Source organism: Mesoplodon densirostris, chromosome 4 (assembly GCF_025265405.1).
Source record: "Mesoplodon densirostris isolate mMesDen1 chromosome 4, mMesDen1 primary haplotype, whole genome shotgun sequence".
Taxonomy (NCBI): Eukaryota; Metazoa; Chordata; class Mammalia; order Artiodactyla; family Ziphiidae; genus Mesoplodon; species Mesoplodon densirostris.
The window spans coordinates 11,195,893-11,213,314 of NC_082664.1; the positions used below are offsets into that span (position 1 = coordinate 11,195,893).

The 17,422-nt window shown below is 50.0% G+C and overlaps 1 protein-coding gene across 1 annotated transcript; it reads right to left on the reverse strand.

Annotated features, from left to right (window-relative positions):
• Positions 1 to 5,319: 5,319 nt before the first annotated feature.
• SERPINA4 (serpin family A member 4) lies at positions 5,320 to 12,639 on the reverse strand. The gene is given in 5 exon segments (XM_060096016.1): positions 5,320 to 5,517; positions 6,294 to 6,453; positions 7,566 to 7,585; positions 7,587 to 7,840; positions 11,757 to 12,639. Coding segments are annotated over 5 exon segments (1,515 nt in total).
• Positions 12,640 to 17,422: the final 4,783 nt, after the last annotated feature.

Here is a 17,422-nt window from a genome sequence, read left to right on the forward strand (position 1 = left end):
AACTTTTTGGAGATGTGCATCAGTTAGGGACAGGGTGGGGCTGAGTGCCCAGGTCGCTGACTCCAAGGCCAGTGCTCTTTGCTAAGCAAAGGTCTGTCTCCAGGATTTCTGTGGGCTCACTTGGACTGTCCTTTTCTACCTTGAAATTGGGGCTTCAAAACTCAGCCCCACACTTTCAAGAACATTTCCAAGTGCTAGGGTGTTCACTCAACCCTTGTTTCATTTCCAAGGTCCCCACGCCTGGGGCTTCCTAATACCAGGGTATCCAGTGCATGGCCATGACCCAGAGGTTGCGTGGGTGACGGTCGCGTGTGGAGTTGGTGGAGGAAACAGAGGGCCAGGCGGTACCCAGAGGAAGCGATCCTGATGCTCAGCACCCAGGGTCGCTCCACAACCTCTGAGATGTCCCCCTTCTCGCTCCCTGATTCTGGGCCCAGTTATGGCCCATTATCTCCTTTAGTCCTTACAACCACCCTGCAAAGGGTATAATACTGAACTTTATCTTAACCTAGAGATAAGCACAGTCGCTACCAGGCATCAGGTGCTTGCTTTGTGCTCCCTGCCCTCGCAATGCGCTAGATGATGGGCACCAGCATCCCCATGGAATCCGTGAGAAGACGGAAGCTGAGAGAGGTTAGGTGATCAGCCCAAAGGTACACAGCTAATAGGGAGAGGCATTAACAAGGAGGAAGTAGGTCCCTTCTGCCCAGGTTTTGCTTTCTGTCCATTGTGCCATGTGACATAAGCAAGAGTCCTTCATCTCATAGTCTAGAGATTCCCAAACTATGTTCTATAAGGAGGGAATCACTGTTACCTACTTTTGTAGGATGGATAGCAGTTCCCCAAAGATATCCACATCCTAATACCCAGAACCTGTGAATGTGACCTTATATAACAAAAGGGATTTGCAGATGTGATTGAGTTAAGGATCTTGAAATGATGGGGTGGGGGGACTATTATGGATTTCCAGGTGGGTCCTAAACATAACCACAAGGGTCCTTCCTTATGAGAGAGAGAAAGAGAGAGAGGAGAGAGAGAGAGAGAGGTGGGAGATCAGAGTCAGAGGAGGCGATGTGATCAGGAAAGCAGGAGGAGAAAAACAATGTGATGTGAGGCCGTGGGCCAAAGCACTCCAGAAGCAAACCCTGCCAACATCTTGAGGTTGGCCCAGGAACCCGTTTGGACTTCTGACCTCCAGAACTGTAAGAGAATAAATTGTGTTGCTTTAAGCCACTAAGTGTGTCATAATTGGTTACTGCAGCAACAGGAAACTAGTATAATACTCCAAAACAGGTTCCCGATGAAACTATGTGGGAAAGATGGGACTAAGCAGATGCTGAAGGACTTCTCCAGCCCATGTGCCTGTCTGTGGAGACACCCCACGTACCATGTCCCAGTCCTTACATTTTAAGGACTATCTTGAGAATTTGGGGAACAGGGCAAACCCTGACTGCCTATTGTCACTCAGAAGGGTTCTGAAGGAATGGGGGCTGGGAATGGGTACTCTTGGAAAAGTTTCGAGGGTGTCTCAGGGCATGGATTAGTCTGCTCTGGCTGCCAGAACAAAGTACTACAAACTGAGAGGCTTAAACAGCGGAAATGTGTTTCTCACAGTTCTGGAGGTTGGAAGTCCAAGATCAAGGTGATGTCAGGGTTAATTTCTGGTGAGATCTGTCTTCCTGGCTTGTAGATGGTGCCTTCTTGCTGAATCCTCACACAGCCTCTTCTGTGTACATATGGGGGGACCGAGAAAGAGGGGGAGAGAGAAAGCGAGGGAGGAGAAGCAAGCTCTGGTCTCTCTTCCTCTTATAAGGATACTAGTTCAGTGGGATTAGGGCCCCATCCTTATGACCTCATTGAACTTCTATTACATCCTTAAAGGCCCTTTCTCCAAATACAATCACATTGGGGGTTCAGGCTTCAATATATGAAGTTTCAGAGGACACAATTCAGTCCATGACAACTGGGGTGAGAGAGTAAGATGGCCAGTGGCCAGAATATGGGAATTTAAAGGACCCAGTAAGTCATGCTAGATTTATTTTTCCATTGACCTCAAGAGCAACAGAGAGCACCATTCCCAATAGGCAAGTCTCACCCTGGGCAGAGCTGGGTTCTGTCACCCCCCTGAGTGTGTGTGTGACAATGTGGAACAGAAATGCCTTTCAGTGGGGGCTCTTACTATTCCACCTGCCTGGTCCCCACCACCGTCAGCCCACTTTACCTGTTCAGGTGACTTGCTAGCTCTGGCAGGCATGTGAAGTTGTGACCCTGCTTTAGAGAAGAGTTGTGATCAAAGATAAAATGAAATAACAATAATGAACATTTGTGGAACAGCAAAGATGTGTGTTTTACATACAGAACCTCATCCAGAATCTACAGTAGGCTTATGTGTTAGGTAGCATCATTTCCATTTTACAGGTGAGGGAACTGAGGCACAGAGGGGTGGCCCAAGTCCCACACCATGTCATGGGTTCAACTGTGTCCCCCCAGAATTGAAGACTTAACCACCAGTATCTCAGCATGTGACCTTATTTGGAAATAGGGTCATTGCTGAGGTAATTAGTTCAGATGAGGTCATACTGAACTAGGGTGGGTGCTTAATCCAATAAGACTGACGTCCTTGTAAAAGGCAGAAATCTGGACAGAGACATGCACCCAGGGAGAATGCCATGTGAATATGAAGGCAGAGATCTAGAAGCCAAGGAACACCAAAGATGGCCAGCAAACCTCCAGAATCCAGGGGAGAGGCCTGGGACAGATGCTCCCTCACAGCCTCAGAAGGAGTCAACTCTGCCATCACCTTGATCTTCTGGCCTCCAGAAGAGTGGAACAGTACATTTCTGTTGTTAAACCACTCAGATGTGGTCCTTTGTTAGAGCAGAACTAATACACTAACCAAGTAGTATACTCCGTCATTGGTAGATTCCAGGTTCAAACACAGGCATTCTGACTCCAAAGTCCAGGTTCTACGCTCAGATGCTCTGTGGCCCCTTGGTAACTCCCGGAAAGCGTTTGTCACTGTGCCTTGCTCATTGCAGGTGCACAGAGCTTGGAAACCATTAGTCTTAGACCTGCTCTGTCTCGGAAAAGGACTCCTCACCTTCCCAGGCAGCCAGGGATGGAGCAGACACCCTCCTGCCCTCCACATGTTCACACGTTCACATGCTCAGTCAGAGCTAGCGGCTCCCAGGCCAGTATCTTCCAAGGATCCCACGTCCATCCACCACCCCGCCCCCGACTGCTACAGCTGCTGTGGGATTACACGCCCACTTACAGGTGCAGAAACTGAAGGCCAGTATCTTCCAAGGATCCCACGTCCATCCACCACCCCGCCCCCCACTGCTACAGCTGCTGTGGGATTACACGCCCACTTACAGGTGCAGAAACTGAGATCCGGAGAGGTAAGAGCTAGCCCCTCAGCACAGGTAACGGAGGGGCTGGGACTGCAGGCTTTCTGTCTCACCCCAAATTTCAAGTGCCTCTTCCTCCACTGAGGAAATCCCTCTGGCTTCCTGGCTAGTGGCCAATCTCCACTCAGTAACTCTTTGTTGAATGAGAGAATGAATAACCAAATGAACCCATGATGCTTCTCTCCACACCTGCTTACGAGGGCCACGGAATTCGTCCCTCCGCTGGCACCTGGGTCCCCCAGGCTCCACGATGACACTCACTTGCCTCCCTCTGCCCTCCCATCACAAAGTACAAAAAAGATTTCGCCTTTCCTGCCAGAGGAGAATGACAGAAATTGCTAGCATACCTGCCCGGTCCCAAAGAAGTGTGCCTCCCAAGAGGTAAAACATAGGTCACACAGAGCCCCGTAGATCTCTTTTTTTAATGCTCCAAAAGGGCATTTTGAAATCTGAGAAGCTGGACTAAATGTTTACCCAATCAATTCCGGGGATGTGTCAGGGGGTGGTGATGCAGAACAAATAGCTTGAGGACCTTGCTCAGGGCAAGCCTTTTCCATTCATTCATTCATTCATTCATTCACCAACTATTGGTTGGGCCTCAGCCACATACCAGACCATGCGATCAGCGCTGAAGCCAGTTACTGGGGTGAGTGAAGAGAATGCAGGGTGAACAAGGTCCTGCCTCTGAGATGCTCCTTCTAAGAGGGACGAGGGTTGGCCGGGATGCGGGGCAGAGATTAATGTCAGCCAATCATGTCTGTTGGTAGGATGACAGTCTGCCTTAAGGAGGGGAGGAGGCGTTTGTTGGAAATCCTGGTAGAATCTCAGGGATGGGGAAGGGAGCATTCTGGGTGATGGGGGTCTGCGGGGACCAGAGGCCCGAAGGTGGGAAGTTATGGGCAACCTGGAAAGACAGCAAGAGTTTCCGTGACTGCAGTCATTCGGTCCATGAGAGCAAGAGGAGGGGCTGGGGCACGAGAGGCAGGCAGGGACCAGGTCAGGGAGGACCTTGACTGCAGTTAGAGGAGTGGGAACTTTATCCTGTAGGCAATAGGGAGCCATTGAGTCCTTCTGAGCAGGGGAGGGATGAGCTAAAGCAAAATGAGGAGGCATCACCCTCAAGGCTAAACGGGGCGGGGGGGGTGACTGCCTCCCTTTTCTCACCTTTTTCACACCAGGGCTTCACTTTCACACATCACCCCAACGGTGTCGTTGCCATAGTAACCCTAGGCCTGCATCTTCTTGCAGGCTTGTCTGGGACTCTTAAATCCACCCACCCCCTGCCTCTGTAGGGGCAGGCGGGGGAGTGCGTCAGCCTGGGCCTGACTTTATTTCTTGCCTGGCTGTTAAAAAACAGAATCCAACATCCCAGCAGGCGCAGGGGGGAGATGGACCAATTAAACCAGGGGGCGGCAAGGTGGGTGTGCATTCCTCTGAGCCTTGGAGGGCTCTGGGTGCTGAGCACTTGCAGGTCCTTGACCCTGTAGCCTGGAGCTGGTGTGATTAACTCTGGGCTGGTCTTGCTGAGCGATGTCCTCCTGTGGGACCTTCCATCTGTCGGTGACTCCTGAGGCTGCCCCGCCCAGCTCAGAGCCGTGTGGCAGAGGCAGACTCCTCAGAGCCATCATTTCGTTTAATCTGTACCACTACCCTGGGGGGTTTCTGCCACTTTCCGGGGTGGAAACCTGTTCAAAGAGGTTAGATGATCTGTGTGAGGTGTCATAGCCCTGAGGAGCTGGGTGTCAGTCCACACCGGTCTGGTACCACCCACATCCCTCACCTTCACCAACAACTTCTGCCCGGGATCCTCAGCAGCTTCTGCATCCCTCACTCCAAATCCAGAGCTGCTCAAACTCAGCCCTCCAGGCCAAGTCCTCCTGCTTGTAACAGACAAGCCAGCCCTGGAGGGCTATGGTTTCATGGAGTTGACAACCTTTCCCAGAAAGAGGATGCTCTGGATGTTGGTGGAAAAGATCACCACAAGGAAGGGCTGGTTAAACCAAAGGGCTTGGTGATTGTCCTGGGACCAGAAGGTGACAAAGCCACTGGTGGCTGCTGCAGCCTGGGTGCCAACCTCATCCACCTCCAGGATGGCCTTGTGGAAACTCTGGGAAGGAAATCACAAGCGTTACCTCCGAGAGAGCATGAGCTGGGGCTTAGGGAAGACGAGGGGAACCAGAGACCACTGAAGATCAAAGCCACTTGTTGGGGTATCACAGCAAGAATATCTATACTGGGGGGGGTGGTTATTGAGCTGAATGACCTCTTATTCATAAATAACCATTGCAATCATTAATTGAGCACATACTATGTGCCTATGCTCTTTTTAATCTTCATAACCATCCTAAGAGGTCAATGTATTATGTCTGTTTTATAGATGTGGAAAATAAATCCAGAGACTGGGTAACCCTTTAAGGTCATAAGAGACAGAACTGGAATTTGAACTCTCAAACCCAAGACTCTACCCTCTAGTGCACCTTTGTTGTATGTAGCTGAGGTCATAGGTCCCTTTCTCTGGTCTAAGAAATTTATGCTACACACACACACACACACAACTCAGCCTCATCTGTATCCTTCCTCTGTTTCTGTCATTGCACTTGTCACTCTCAGTTGCCATGATCTATGAGGGCGCTGTCTCCTGGACTTGACTGGAAGAGCTCTCTGAGGGCAGGGACCTGATGGACCCTAGATCTGCAGCACCAAGCACCACACCCAGCACATGGTGGGTTTGTTCTTTGCTCCCTATGCCAGTGGATGCTTAAATAAAACTTGGACTCTGAGACTTCACGTGGTGGCAGGGAGAGCACCCAGCACCCAGCTCCTTCCAAGAGGTGGAGGTTCCCCTCTGAGCTCTCTAGGAGTTGATATCCATTGATGACTTACCTTGGACACCTGCAGGTTTAGCTGTTCAGTGATGCCAGACAAGTCAGCCCGCTACAAGAACAAGTCCGTGATGCCCAGCTTGGGCAAAATCTGATCTAATTTATAGGAACTAGAAATGGAGAATTTGGGGATATACAACTTGAGCTTCCTGTAAAAATACCTGAAAGAGGCACTGGGTTAAAACACTGGACTCAGGAATTAGCCAAGTGTCCCAGCTGGCTGTGCTCTCCTTGACTGCGTGTGCTCACTGCCCACATTCCATCTGAGTTCTGGGGTCACAAACACACTTTGCCTGTGCCGCTCCCTCAGATGAGTGCTGCCAGGGGCTTAAAGCCAGGCTCCTTCTTTGCCCTCAGGGCCTGCCGTCTGCAGGACCTCCTTCCTTTGGGAGTTCGTCTTCAGCAGAGGTTGTTTTCTGCAGTCATGCCAGGTGCCCAGGGAGATGCAAGTCTCCTGGTGTGGCAGTTTTGCCTTTGTCTCTGATGAGGCCCCGTGCTTTTCCCTTGTTTGGGACCCATTGATTTCTTTGGGTGGAATTCCTCCACCACATGGGCTGTGAGAATCTTCCATCCACATGTGGCCTTGGCCTGAGGTCTTTTTCTTATGTGTGGCTGGAGACGTTTCCTGCTCATAGCCCCATGGTGATGTGAAAGCTTCCCTGCTATTTCCTGGGGTGGGTGGAAACCTCTCTACGCCAGCTCAGTCAGCCATCTTTTTTTTTTTTTTTTTTGCTGTACGCGGGCCTCTCACTGCTGTGGCCTCTCCCGTTGCGGAGCACAGGCTCCGGACGCGCAGGCTCAGCGGCCATGACTCACGGGCCCAGCCGCTCCGCGGCATGTGGGATCTTCCGGGATCGGGGCACGAACCCGTGTCCCCTGCATCGGCAGGTGGACTCTCAACCACTGTGCCACCATGGAAGCCCCAGTCAGCCATCTTGACGGGAAGTCTACCCATGCATTGCACAGGGTGGACCCTCAGAGAGCCAGTGTCACTTCACCCCAGGCTTGTGCAGTACAAGGGCTACATCTAGAACCCAGACTCCTAACTCCTAGTCTGCTTCTCTTTTCACTGATGAGAGCGAAATCACATTTTGGGTACAATAGGAGTGTTCCTTATTTAAGGAAACCCAAGGGAAGTCTTGAAGGAAGTAAGAATTCTTCCATAATTTGGCGATCCCCTCCACTCCCATGTGGGGCACTGGCTTTCATTGGAAGGGTCCATGTGAAGGGCACTGCTGCAGACTCTGCACCGCACGATGCCCTGATGGATTACCTCTTCTGAAGCAGATGACCTCCACCTTGTCAGCATCTCTGGAGTCAAAACCTCTTCCACCTGCTCCATTTTCTCTCAGTTAGGAAGGATGAAAACGGCTGTTGCGTCTCCTTTGTAATCCATCCATAGCACCGAACAGGGCAAGTATCTGTCGTGAAGATACCAGTGGTGCTGGGTATCCTGCAGCATCACAGGCACCTTGACTACTGTATCCTCATCAACATAGAAGTCATGGGGAGCGGTCATCAAGGGGATGGATGGTGGCCCCCACAGAGCTGGAGGGAAGAAGATACAGAGCAGCCATGGACCAACAAGCCGATCCTCCAGCCCAGGAGTGCATCCCCCCATCATCACTCAAGACTCACCCTCCACCATCTCATCCGTTCAGCACCTGACCTGCCTGGGGAATGGATCTGGGGGTTCAGATAGGCTCTAACATAAGAGACCCCAGAGGATATCAGCAAGGTTGTTCCCTGTCTTCACCGATGACTTGAAATCATTGGACTTAAATAATTTTGCCAACCTGATGTTCATAGAGTGGTAGGTCACTGTGGTTTTGACATGCACTTTCTTGGTTTAAAATAAGGTTGAGTAGGGCTTCCCCCGTGGCTCAGTGGTTGAGAGTCCGCCTGCCAATGCAGGGGACACGGGTTCGTGTCCCGGTCCGGGAAGGTCCCACATGCCACAGAGCGGCTGGGCCCGTGAGCCATGGCTGCTGAGCCTGCGTGTCCGGAGCCTGTGCTCCACAATGGGAAAGGCCACAGCAGTGAGAGGCCCGCGTACCGCAAAAAAAAAAATAAGGTTGAGTAGTCTTTAGTATGTTCATGGATCAACTAGAAGTTTGGGGGGATTTTTTTTTGGTTTTGGGGTTTTTGTTTGGTTTTTTATTTATTTTATTATTATTTTTTAGTTCAGTGCTAGTTCACTTTTTTACCCATATTTCTATAAGGCTGTTTCTTAGTGATTTGCAGGAGTTCTCTGAACACTAGTTGTCTATCAGTTCTGTGTGTTGCCAATGTGTTCTCTTCCTCTCTGACTTGTCTTTTCACTTTCATAATTGTGTGTTTTGATGATTGAAATTCTTCACTTTATGCAGTGAGCATATCAGGTTTTTCCTTTATGGTTCGATCTCTGTGTCCTGCTTAGGAAAAATTTTCCTACCTCCAGGTCATGAAGATACTCCCCTATTTCATCTACAAGGTTTACTCTTACCTTTTGCATTTAGGACTTTACTTCACCTGCAGTGAATGCTTATGATCTGTAGGATGGAGGGGTACAAAATCATTTTTTTTCCATGAGGATACTGTCCCAGGACTGCTTTTTAAATCTATGCTTTTTAGCACAGGGAGATCAGCTCTGTGCTTTGTGACCGCCTGGAGGGGTGGGATAGGGAGGGTGGGAGGGAGGGAGACGCAAGAGGGAAGGGATGTGGGAACAGATGTATATGTATGACTGATTCACTTTGTTATAAAGCAGAAACTAATAAAAAATAAAAATAAAAATAATAATAAAAATCTATGCTTTTTCTCAATGCTCTATCACGCAGGCTTTGTCAAATATCAAATGTCCATATATCCATGGAGCCATTTCTGGGTTCCATTCCAGCCTCTCTGTTTGGTCCCATTGGTCTATGCATACCACACAGTCTAAATTAATATTTATAACCAGTATTGCTCCCCAGCAGACAGATTCTTTCTTTTTAACTATTCTTGGCCCTTTGCTCTCCCATATACACTTTAGAATCAACTTGTTAACTGGTACCAAAAAGAATTTTTTAAAAACCTGTTGGGATTACTTTAAAACATTTAGATCAATTTGGGCGGGAACCGACAACTTTACCATGTTAAGTCTTCCTATTCAGAAATACGGTATATCTATTTTTTATTTGTCGACTTTAATATCTCTCAATATAATTTTATCTACAGAGATTCTGCATATCTTTGGTTTGTTTTCTTCTAGGGACTTTCCTTTTTTTAAGATAAGCCACAGTTGTTCTACTACTATCACCATGTGACCTGGACTGAGGTCTTGGGGCTACATTTGTGTCCCCAGAGTGACGGGCAGATGTGTCGGAGGGCAGGATGTCTATTTCCTGTCTATTTCTGGAGCACCTCCTTCTCTGTGCCACGAGCACTAACACAACTGCAGCGAGGTCTCTTTCAGGAAGAGAGCACCAAAATCTTCATTATTTCTGGCCAGAGCTTTGGGTGTGGTGATGGTGTATACTACACATGTAAATTATATTATATTTTAAATGGAATGGAGTCAATAGAATATTGTGCAGCCACTAAAATGAGATCTAAATAAAGTTTTCAATAGCATAAAACTACACACACACACACACACATGAGTGCATGTGAAAATTGATAACATCCGAATAAAGTCTATAGATCATCACCAACGTCAGCTTCCTGGTTTGCTACTGTACTACAGTTACGTAAGATGTTATCTAGAGGAATCTGAGTGAAAGGTACATGGAACCACTCTGTACAACTTTGCAACTCCCTATGAATTTATACGTATTGCAGAATTAAAAAAAATTTTTTTAAAGTTTTCAGTGGTGCCTGAAAATTCCACATGTAAAAATGCAAGCAGTGACCAGTTTGGCTGGATTATTAGTCTGGGACTGTTCCCCAGAATCTGTTTCCTGTAGATTCAAGGTGGTTACAGCAGGGGATTGAGAGGCAGATATGAAGCAGCCATCGCCCGCTGAAGGCAGACGAAATGATGAACAGACCAGAGGGGCTGTGTGCTCCAGCTCACCTATGCTCTCCGCCAAGTTCATTGTCCAGCTCTACCCTGCTGACCAACAGTGTCTCCAGACCACTGCCAGGTGCTCAGCCTGGGCCTCTCTCCAAGCTCTCCTTACATGGAACCACTCTGGCGGCTGGATGTGCCTGGCGTGTAGATTTCCTGATACATTCCAACGTGTCCACCGGCTCCAGTGACTTTTGCTCTGTCCCTCCAACTCCCTCTTCCTGCAGACCTTCACTTCCCGAGTCCTACCCACAAACATGCCAGGACTAATTCCTCTCACAACCCCCTTTCCCTTCCCACTCACGGTGACCATGCTTCCTGGATGGCACCCTAAGTGATATACACTGTACAAAACTGTTCCTACCTGTGAGTTCAACTCTATTAACACACGTGTGTGACTGGAAGACTGGAAGGAATTAGGCTAAAATGTTAATGTTGGTTCCCTCAGGAAGGTAGGATTCTGGGCAATTTCTCTTTTTTCTTTTATACATAGATGTATTTTTAAAGGTCTTCAAAATTGTTATCATTAGAATAATTACAAATTCTCTATTTATTGAGCATATATAATGGTCAGGGGGTGGCAAACTTCTTCTGCAAAGGGCAAGAAAGTAAATATTTTACGCTTTGCAGGTCATTCTGTCTCAGTAGCAACTACTAATCTCTGTCCCGTGAAAGCAGCCAGAGATAATACAGAAATGAATGGGCGTGGCTGTGTGCCAATAAAACTTTATTTACAAAAACAGGTGGCGGGGCTTCCCTGGTGGCGCAGTGGTTGGGAGTCCGCCTGCCGATGCAGAGGACGCGTGTTCGTGCCCCGGTCTGGGAGGATCCCACGTGCCGTGGAGCAGCTGAGCCCGTGAGCCATGGCCGCTGAGCCTGCGCGTCTGGAGCCTGTGCTCCACAACGGGAGAGGCCACAACAGTGAGAGGCCCGCATACCGTGCAAAAAAAAAAACAGGTGGCGTTCAGGTTTGGCCAGGAGCTGTAGTTTGCTGATCCCTTCAGGCCCTCTTCTAAGGAGTATTCAAATATGTGACATCTTTTGATTCTCAGAAACAAAACTTTGAAGCAGGGACTCTTATATGCTTATAAGAGTCCTTCAAGCAAACAACCTGCCCTGTTTGTACTGTTGGGAAGTGGCAAAGCTGGATATGAATCCAGCAGTTCAACTTGTCACCATTGGGTAGAATGCATTTCATACATTGCTGTTATTTTTTTTTAAAAATAAGAAAATATGTCTAAAGATATGAAGGGGTGGAAATCAATACTACACAGACTTAACTATCTGAGGCTCTAACATTAAATTTTCAGAAGGCTGCTCAACCCTATAAGACCCAACCCATCCACTTTCTGTTTGGGGGGAGTTTCTATGTGATCCTTCAACAAATTAGGGGGAAAGGGAAGATGTAAGACCCACCAACGAATTGACTCTTACCTTTGAAGTAAATGTAATTCACCAGCACCATCGTGGTATCCGCGCTGAGCTCGTTGACCAAATCCACAATCTTCCCTCGAGTTTCCTCCCTGACTTGGTTGTTGATAAGCTGGGCTGCGCCCTCAGAGTCGTCGAAGTTGGTGTGGAAGAGTTTGGACTCATAGAAGGTCATGGAGTCGTTAAGGAATCTTGGAAGGAGCGGCAGCTCCAGGCTCAACAACAGGGTGCTGCCCACGCGTATCTCCAGCCTGTCGGCCGGGAGGTGGAGGGTGTGCAGCAGGTTCTGGAAGCCGCTGTGCATGTCAGATACTGACACCTCTGTGAGGTTGAAGCCGAGACCCTCGAGGATCTGGGTCCGGCTGTGCTAGCGGACCCCAAGGGACAGCATGGCGTAGGTGGCGAAGATGCTCAGCAGGGAGAAGACGTTGCTCCCATAGGGTTGGGAAGCCATCAGGTGGTAGAAGCAGAGAGCAAAGGCAGTATTGCCTGCAGTGACCTTGAGGCTGGGGGAGCCCTCACCTGTGCCTGGAGCCTCCTGATGGGGGCAGTGGATGTGACCCTGGCCGTGATGCTCGGGATGCTGCTGACCTTGAGAAAGGACCAGTAGTCCAGCCAGACGGAGGAGCAGGCAGTCGGCAAGATGCACCTTCTGTGCTCTCAGGTCTACAAGAGGAAAGAATGTGCCCAGGAAACTCCCCAGCAGAAGGCCCAACCCCACTGAGATGCCAGGCAGAAGGCAGGGCCCCAGGGATCTAAGTGATACTCTCAACTCCTGCAGATGAGCTTGCAGGGGAGTAGCAAACACCCAGTACTTCCACGTGTGTGGGGCCACGACACTCTGTAGCAGGGCTTCAGATTTACAAAGCAGCTCGTTGTCCACCATCCCATTTCCTTTCCCATCACTGTGAGCTCTGCATGGCACTGGACTCCATTCTCACTACAGAGAAGGGGAAACAGAGACTCCAAAAGTGACTTAACCAAGTCACCGAACTAGTAAATATCTGAGCTAGAACACAGGTCTCCGGACTCTCAGCCTGGGGTGCCTTGCACCACCTGAGTTTATTTCCTTAGCCCAGTGACCCATCACGTCAAAGGTGCTCACGCCAAAGGCTATGTTAGCGACTACCCCACAGACATCCGTGGTGTGCTTTACACTTTGCAAAATCGCCTTTATGCCGTTTTGTTTGACCCTCTTATCCAGGTAGAGGTCAACAGAGCTGGTATTCTTATCACCACTCTGTACAGATGAGATCACCGATGCTCAACACTTGATTTGTCCAAAGTCTCAGGCATAGAATTGGTCCCTTTCCCTAATGAACTTAACCTGCCCCAAACAGGATGCTCAATTTTCTCCACCAAATCTTCTCTGCCCCATCAAGTGGCCCTACCATTACCTAGTTCTCAGCCCCAAACCCAGTTGTCACCCCTAACATCCATCTGGCCTTCCATCCATCCCACCCCATTTAATCTCTCAGTCCCTCTCGACCCTCATTCAACTCTCCATCATTTTTCACCCAGACCAGAGGTCAGAAAACTTTTCCTATAAAGAGCCAGATAGTAAATATCTTTGGCTGTGGGGACCATACAGTCACTATTACATCTACTCAACTTTGCTGTGCTCGCTGGAGAGGGACCATAACAAGGAACACTCCTCCCCCTAACGTGGCTTCCTACCAACCTATACCAACCACTCCTCACCCCCTCTCACACCCTTCTCACCGGCTTTGCAGTGAGATTACCCAGAAGCTCTGACAGGAGCCCTCCAAAAGCAGCTGGAGCCAGAAGACCTGGGTCCCCAGCTGTACGTGGCCTTGCAGGAGGCTCTTCTGGGTCTGAGCACCAGTTCCCTGCCCAGTGAAGCAAGGAGGTTGGTGCAGTCATATGTAGGGGTCTTTCTAGCCTTTGTCACCTCTAATTAGGGTGACCAATTGTTCCAGTTTGCCCAGGACTTTCCTACTTTTAGTGCTGAAAGTCTTGTCCCAGAACTCCCAGTCCTAGGCAAACTGGGACAGCTGGTCATCCTCCTTTTAGTCTCTACTGTGACCCTCGTAGGGTTACTCACGGCACAGTCAATCCTGAAGCGGCCCCTGGGTGCCTGTCTGAGCTCTAGATGTGGCTTGGATTTATCAAGCCCAGGAAGATTGGAGAAACCTCTCTGTACCACCTACCACCTCCCTGATTAGGTAATTATTAATGAACCGACCCATGGGTACAGTGTGGAGTCTCAATAGAGAGAGAAAACTCACTGCAAGTTGGCTCACCTCCTCCCAGGAGAACCCCCCTTTCCCTCCTGGGGGGCCCAAGAGAGTTCACCCCTTCCTGCTTGTGTTATTTGCTGAGGTTCACCTGATACTTGCTTTTCCTGTGGCTCAAGGGAGCCCCTTAGTGGGCCTGGTCTCCACTCTGACCCTCAACTGCCATGTGAACTTAAGTACTACCATCCCCCTCTCTGGGTTTCTGTTGCCCCACACCACCATTTTAGCCATATCCCTGCCCCTGCAAATAAAGAGTTGGGCCAGACCAGGGGCAGCAAACTCCAGCGCCTTCACAAACTTGGGAAGGCAGCTTCCGGGGTGACATGGTGGGAAACAGTGGGCACGCGGAACTGGTATCAGCTCTCTGTGGCCAGACAAGACCCATCTAGGGGCTAGATCCTGCCCAGGGCTTCCAGTGTGCAGTCCTGGACTACGTGGTTTCTGAGAAGCCTGCCAGCTTTATAGTGGCGTGGTTCTGTGATGGAACCTCCTAAGATGTCACATGGTAGACTGCAAGGACAGCGCACCCCAGGAGCAAAGGTGGGAACAGCAAGGACGGCGCACCCCAGGAGCAAAGGCGGGAACAGATGCCTCCTTGGTCCAGGAATCCAATCGCTCATTTCCTCTCTAATCATGGAGCTGAAGCTGCTCTCTTGCCAGTAATCAGGGAACCTCAGCACCCTTGGATCACTCTGGGACAGCTGCAGGTAGGGGTGATGTCTGGCTGCTTCTCAGGCCATATGGCTCAAGGAGGAGAAGACTTCAGCTGATCTCTGAATCCATTCTTTCCTTCCTTCATTCATTCAATCAATCATCCAGCTCCTTGCTGAGCTTCTGCTATGGTGAACAGCATTGTTACATTCTCATTGGCTGGATACACACACTGTAGGACATAATTGTGAAGAATAAGTTCAGGAGTTAGGATTGACTGTACAGGGAATTACTCTGGCTGCAGGTGGGAATGGGGGTTAGGAAGGGTGTCCTGGGGAAGGGATATCAGAGCTGAGATGGATGAGGAGTTCCCAAGTTAAAAGAGAAGGGTTAGAGCAGGGAACAGTGTTCCAGATAGGAGAACAGCATGAAAAAATGTTCTGCAGAAGAAAGAATCATGGAATAATGATGGGTGCAGAGACCCCAGTGTGCCTGAGGGTCAGGGCATGAAGGACAGGGGGTGGGAGAGGATGGGAGAGGCAGCATCCGGGACACACAGGTGCACAAGACACCACCTTGACCTTAGGGGGCAGGAGACGAGGTGTGACCAAGAACCGCAACAGCATGAGGCAGCCCCAGGCATGTCCATACGCCTTAGAGCAAGGGATTGGAAGGGAGAGACAGGGCGGGCTTCATGGAGGAGGGGGCATGTAGGTTGATCGTGGTTTGGTCTGATTCAAGGGCATTAGACTCCTCCCTCTGACTGTGCAGAGCAGCAGCATCTTAGCCATGAGAATTTCCTATCTGATCCTGAGCAGGTGATTCCAGAAGGTGAAAGTCATTCTGAACTAAGAGAGAAGGGAGGGGATGAGGATCTCTTGTCTTCAAGGCCCAGCTGAATCTTTCAAACTCTGTCTCCCTCCCTCCCATGTCTCCAGCCCCCACCAGGCCCTTCTGTGAGCCCTGCTGGCTCTGTGCAGGTCTAACCAAAGGCAGGTAGAACACACAATCTAGACTTTGAGCCCCTCTGGACCCCTCAGCTCAGAGCCACCTGGGTCTCAGCATTTAGGGCTGTTAAGAACAGTGAGATAAGGGAGGATGGGGCTTTATGAAAGACCGTGCAGATATAGGGATTTGCAGCAGGCTCTCGTGATGGAGACTCACTCCACTTTCTGATACTTGGCGGCTGACCGCTTCTCAGCCACATCCCTCCTCCCCCTTCTGCCCCACGTCTGGGCGAGCTGATGAGAAAGCCCACTGGTGGTCAATCCTCACCCCAGCCTCTCCCACCAGCCACTGTAAAAACCCCAAGCTGGCCTCCCATCCCTGCTTTCTCGGGCCATTTTTGGACCAGCTTGGGAGCCTGCCTTGTCCTCTCCAGCAAGTCTCATTATGTGAACAATAAACCTCCCCATGCCCTCTGGGTGCACGTGTGGTGTCATCAGTCTTGACATTCAAAACAAATTTTAGGTGGTGGTTTATTATGGGCTGAATTATGTGCCCCCAATCATATGTTGAGGTTCTACCCCCAGTGCCCCAGAATGTGACCATATTTGGAGATAGAGGTCTTAAAGATGTAATTAAGGGCTTCCCTGGTGGCGCAGTGGTTGAGAGTCCGCCTGTCGATGCAGGGGACGCAGGTTCATGCCCTGGTCTGGAAGGATCCCACATGCCGTGGAGCGGCTGGGCCCGTGAGCCATGGCTGCTGAGCCTGCGCGTCCGGAGCCTGTGCTCCACAACGGAAGAGACCACAACAGTGAGAGGCCCGCGTACCGCAAAACAAAACAAAACAAAACAAAAAAACACACATATTTTAATGAATAACAAATGCCGATCTCTTAATTTGGGCTGATATTCTCCCTCAATTTTGTCCTTAGTAAGAGTTTACACAGGGTTTACTGAGCAGTAAACCCTTCCTTTGTATTAGCCCATCATTTGGCTTAGACATGGTGTAAATAATTGCAATCCTCAAGTTAGTGGCACTGGGTGAGTCCCTAGCTCATGTGCCCTGGAGTATGCCTTTATCCAGGTCCTTTAAACAGGGCCTGGGAAGGGATCAGTCCCTGTAATGGATTAAATATGGCTGCACAGTCTGTGCTGCTCCTTCCGTCAGGAGGTGGAGTCTATTTCCCCTCCCTCCCTTTGAGTCAGGGCTTCCCCTGTGACTTGTCTTAATCCTTTGGGGCATAAGTGATGCTGTATAAACTCCTGAGGCTGAGCCTTGAGATCAGCAACTTCTGCTTTCACATGCTGGTCCATTCTTTCTTGGAAGCCAGCTGCCAGGTAAGGAGGCTGACCTGGAGCTGCCATGCTGTAGGGAAGCCCAAGCTAACCAAATGGGCAGGTGGTGGGGGAGAGAGAGAAACGGGGGGAGGTGTCACGTGGAGGAGCACTGAGTCAGCAGACACGTGGATGAAGCCTCCAGGGACCTCTTTACCCAGCCCACCCACAGTCTGAGCACAGCCAAGCGAATGACCCCAGCCAACACCCTGTAGAGCAGAAGAACCACTTGGCCAAGCCCTGCCTGAATTTCCCACCCATCTAAGTCCCATAAAAGGGAGAAAGTGGGGCTTCCCTGGTGGTGCAGTGGTTGAGAGTCCGCCTGCTGATGCAGGGAACACGGGTTCGTGCCCCGCTCCGGGAAGATCCCACATGCTGCGGAGCGGCTAGGCCCGTGAGCCATGGCCGTGGAGCCTGTGCTCCGCAACGGGAGAGGCCACAACAGTGAGAGGCCCGTGTCCCGAAAAAAAAAAAAAAAAG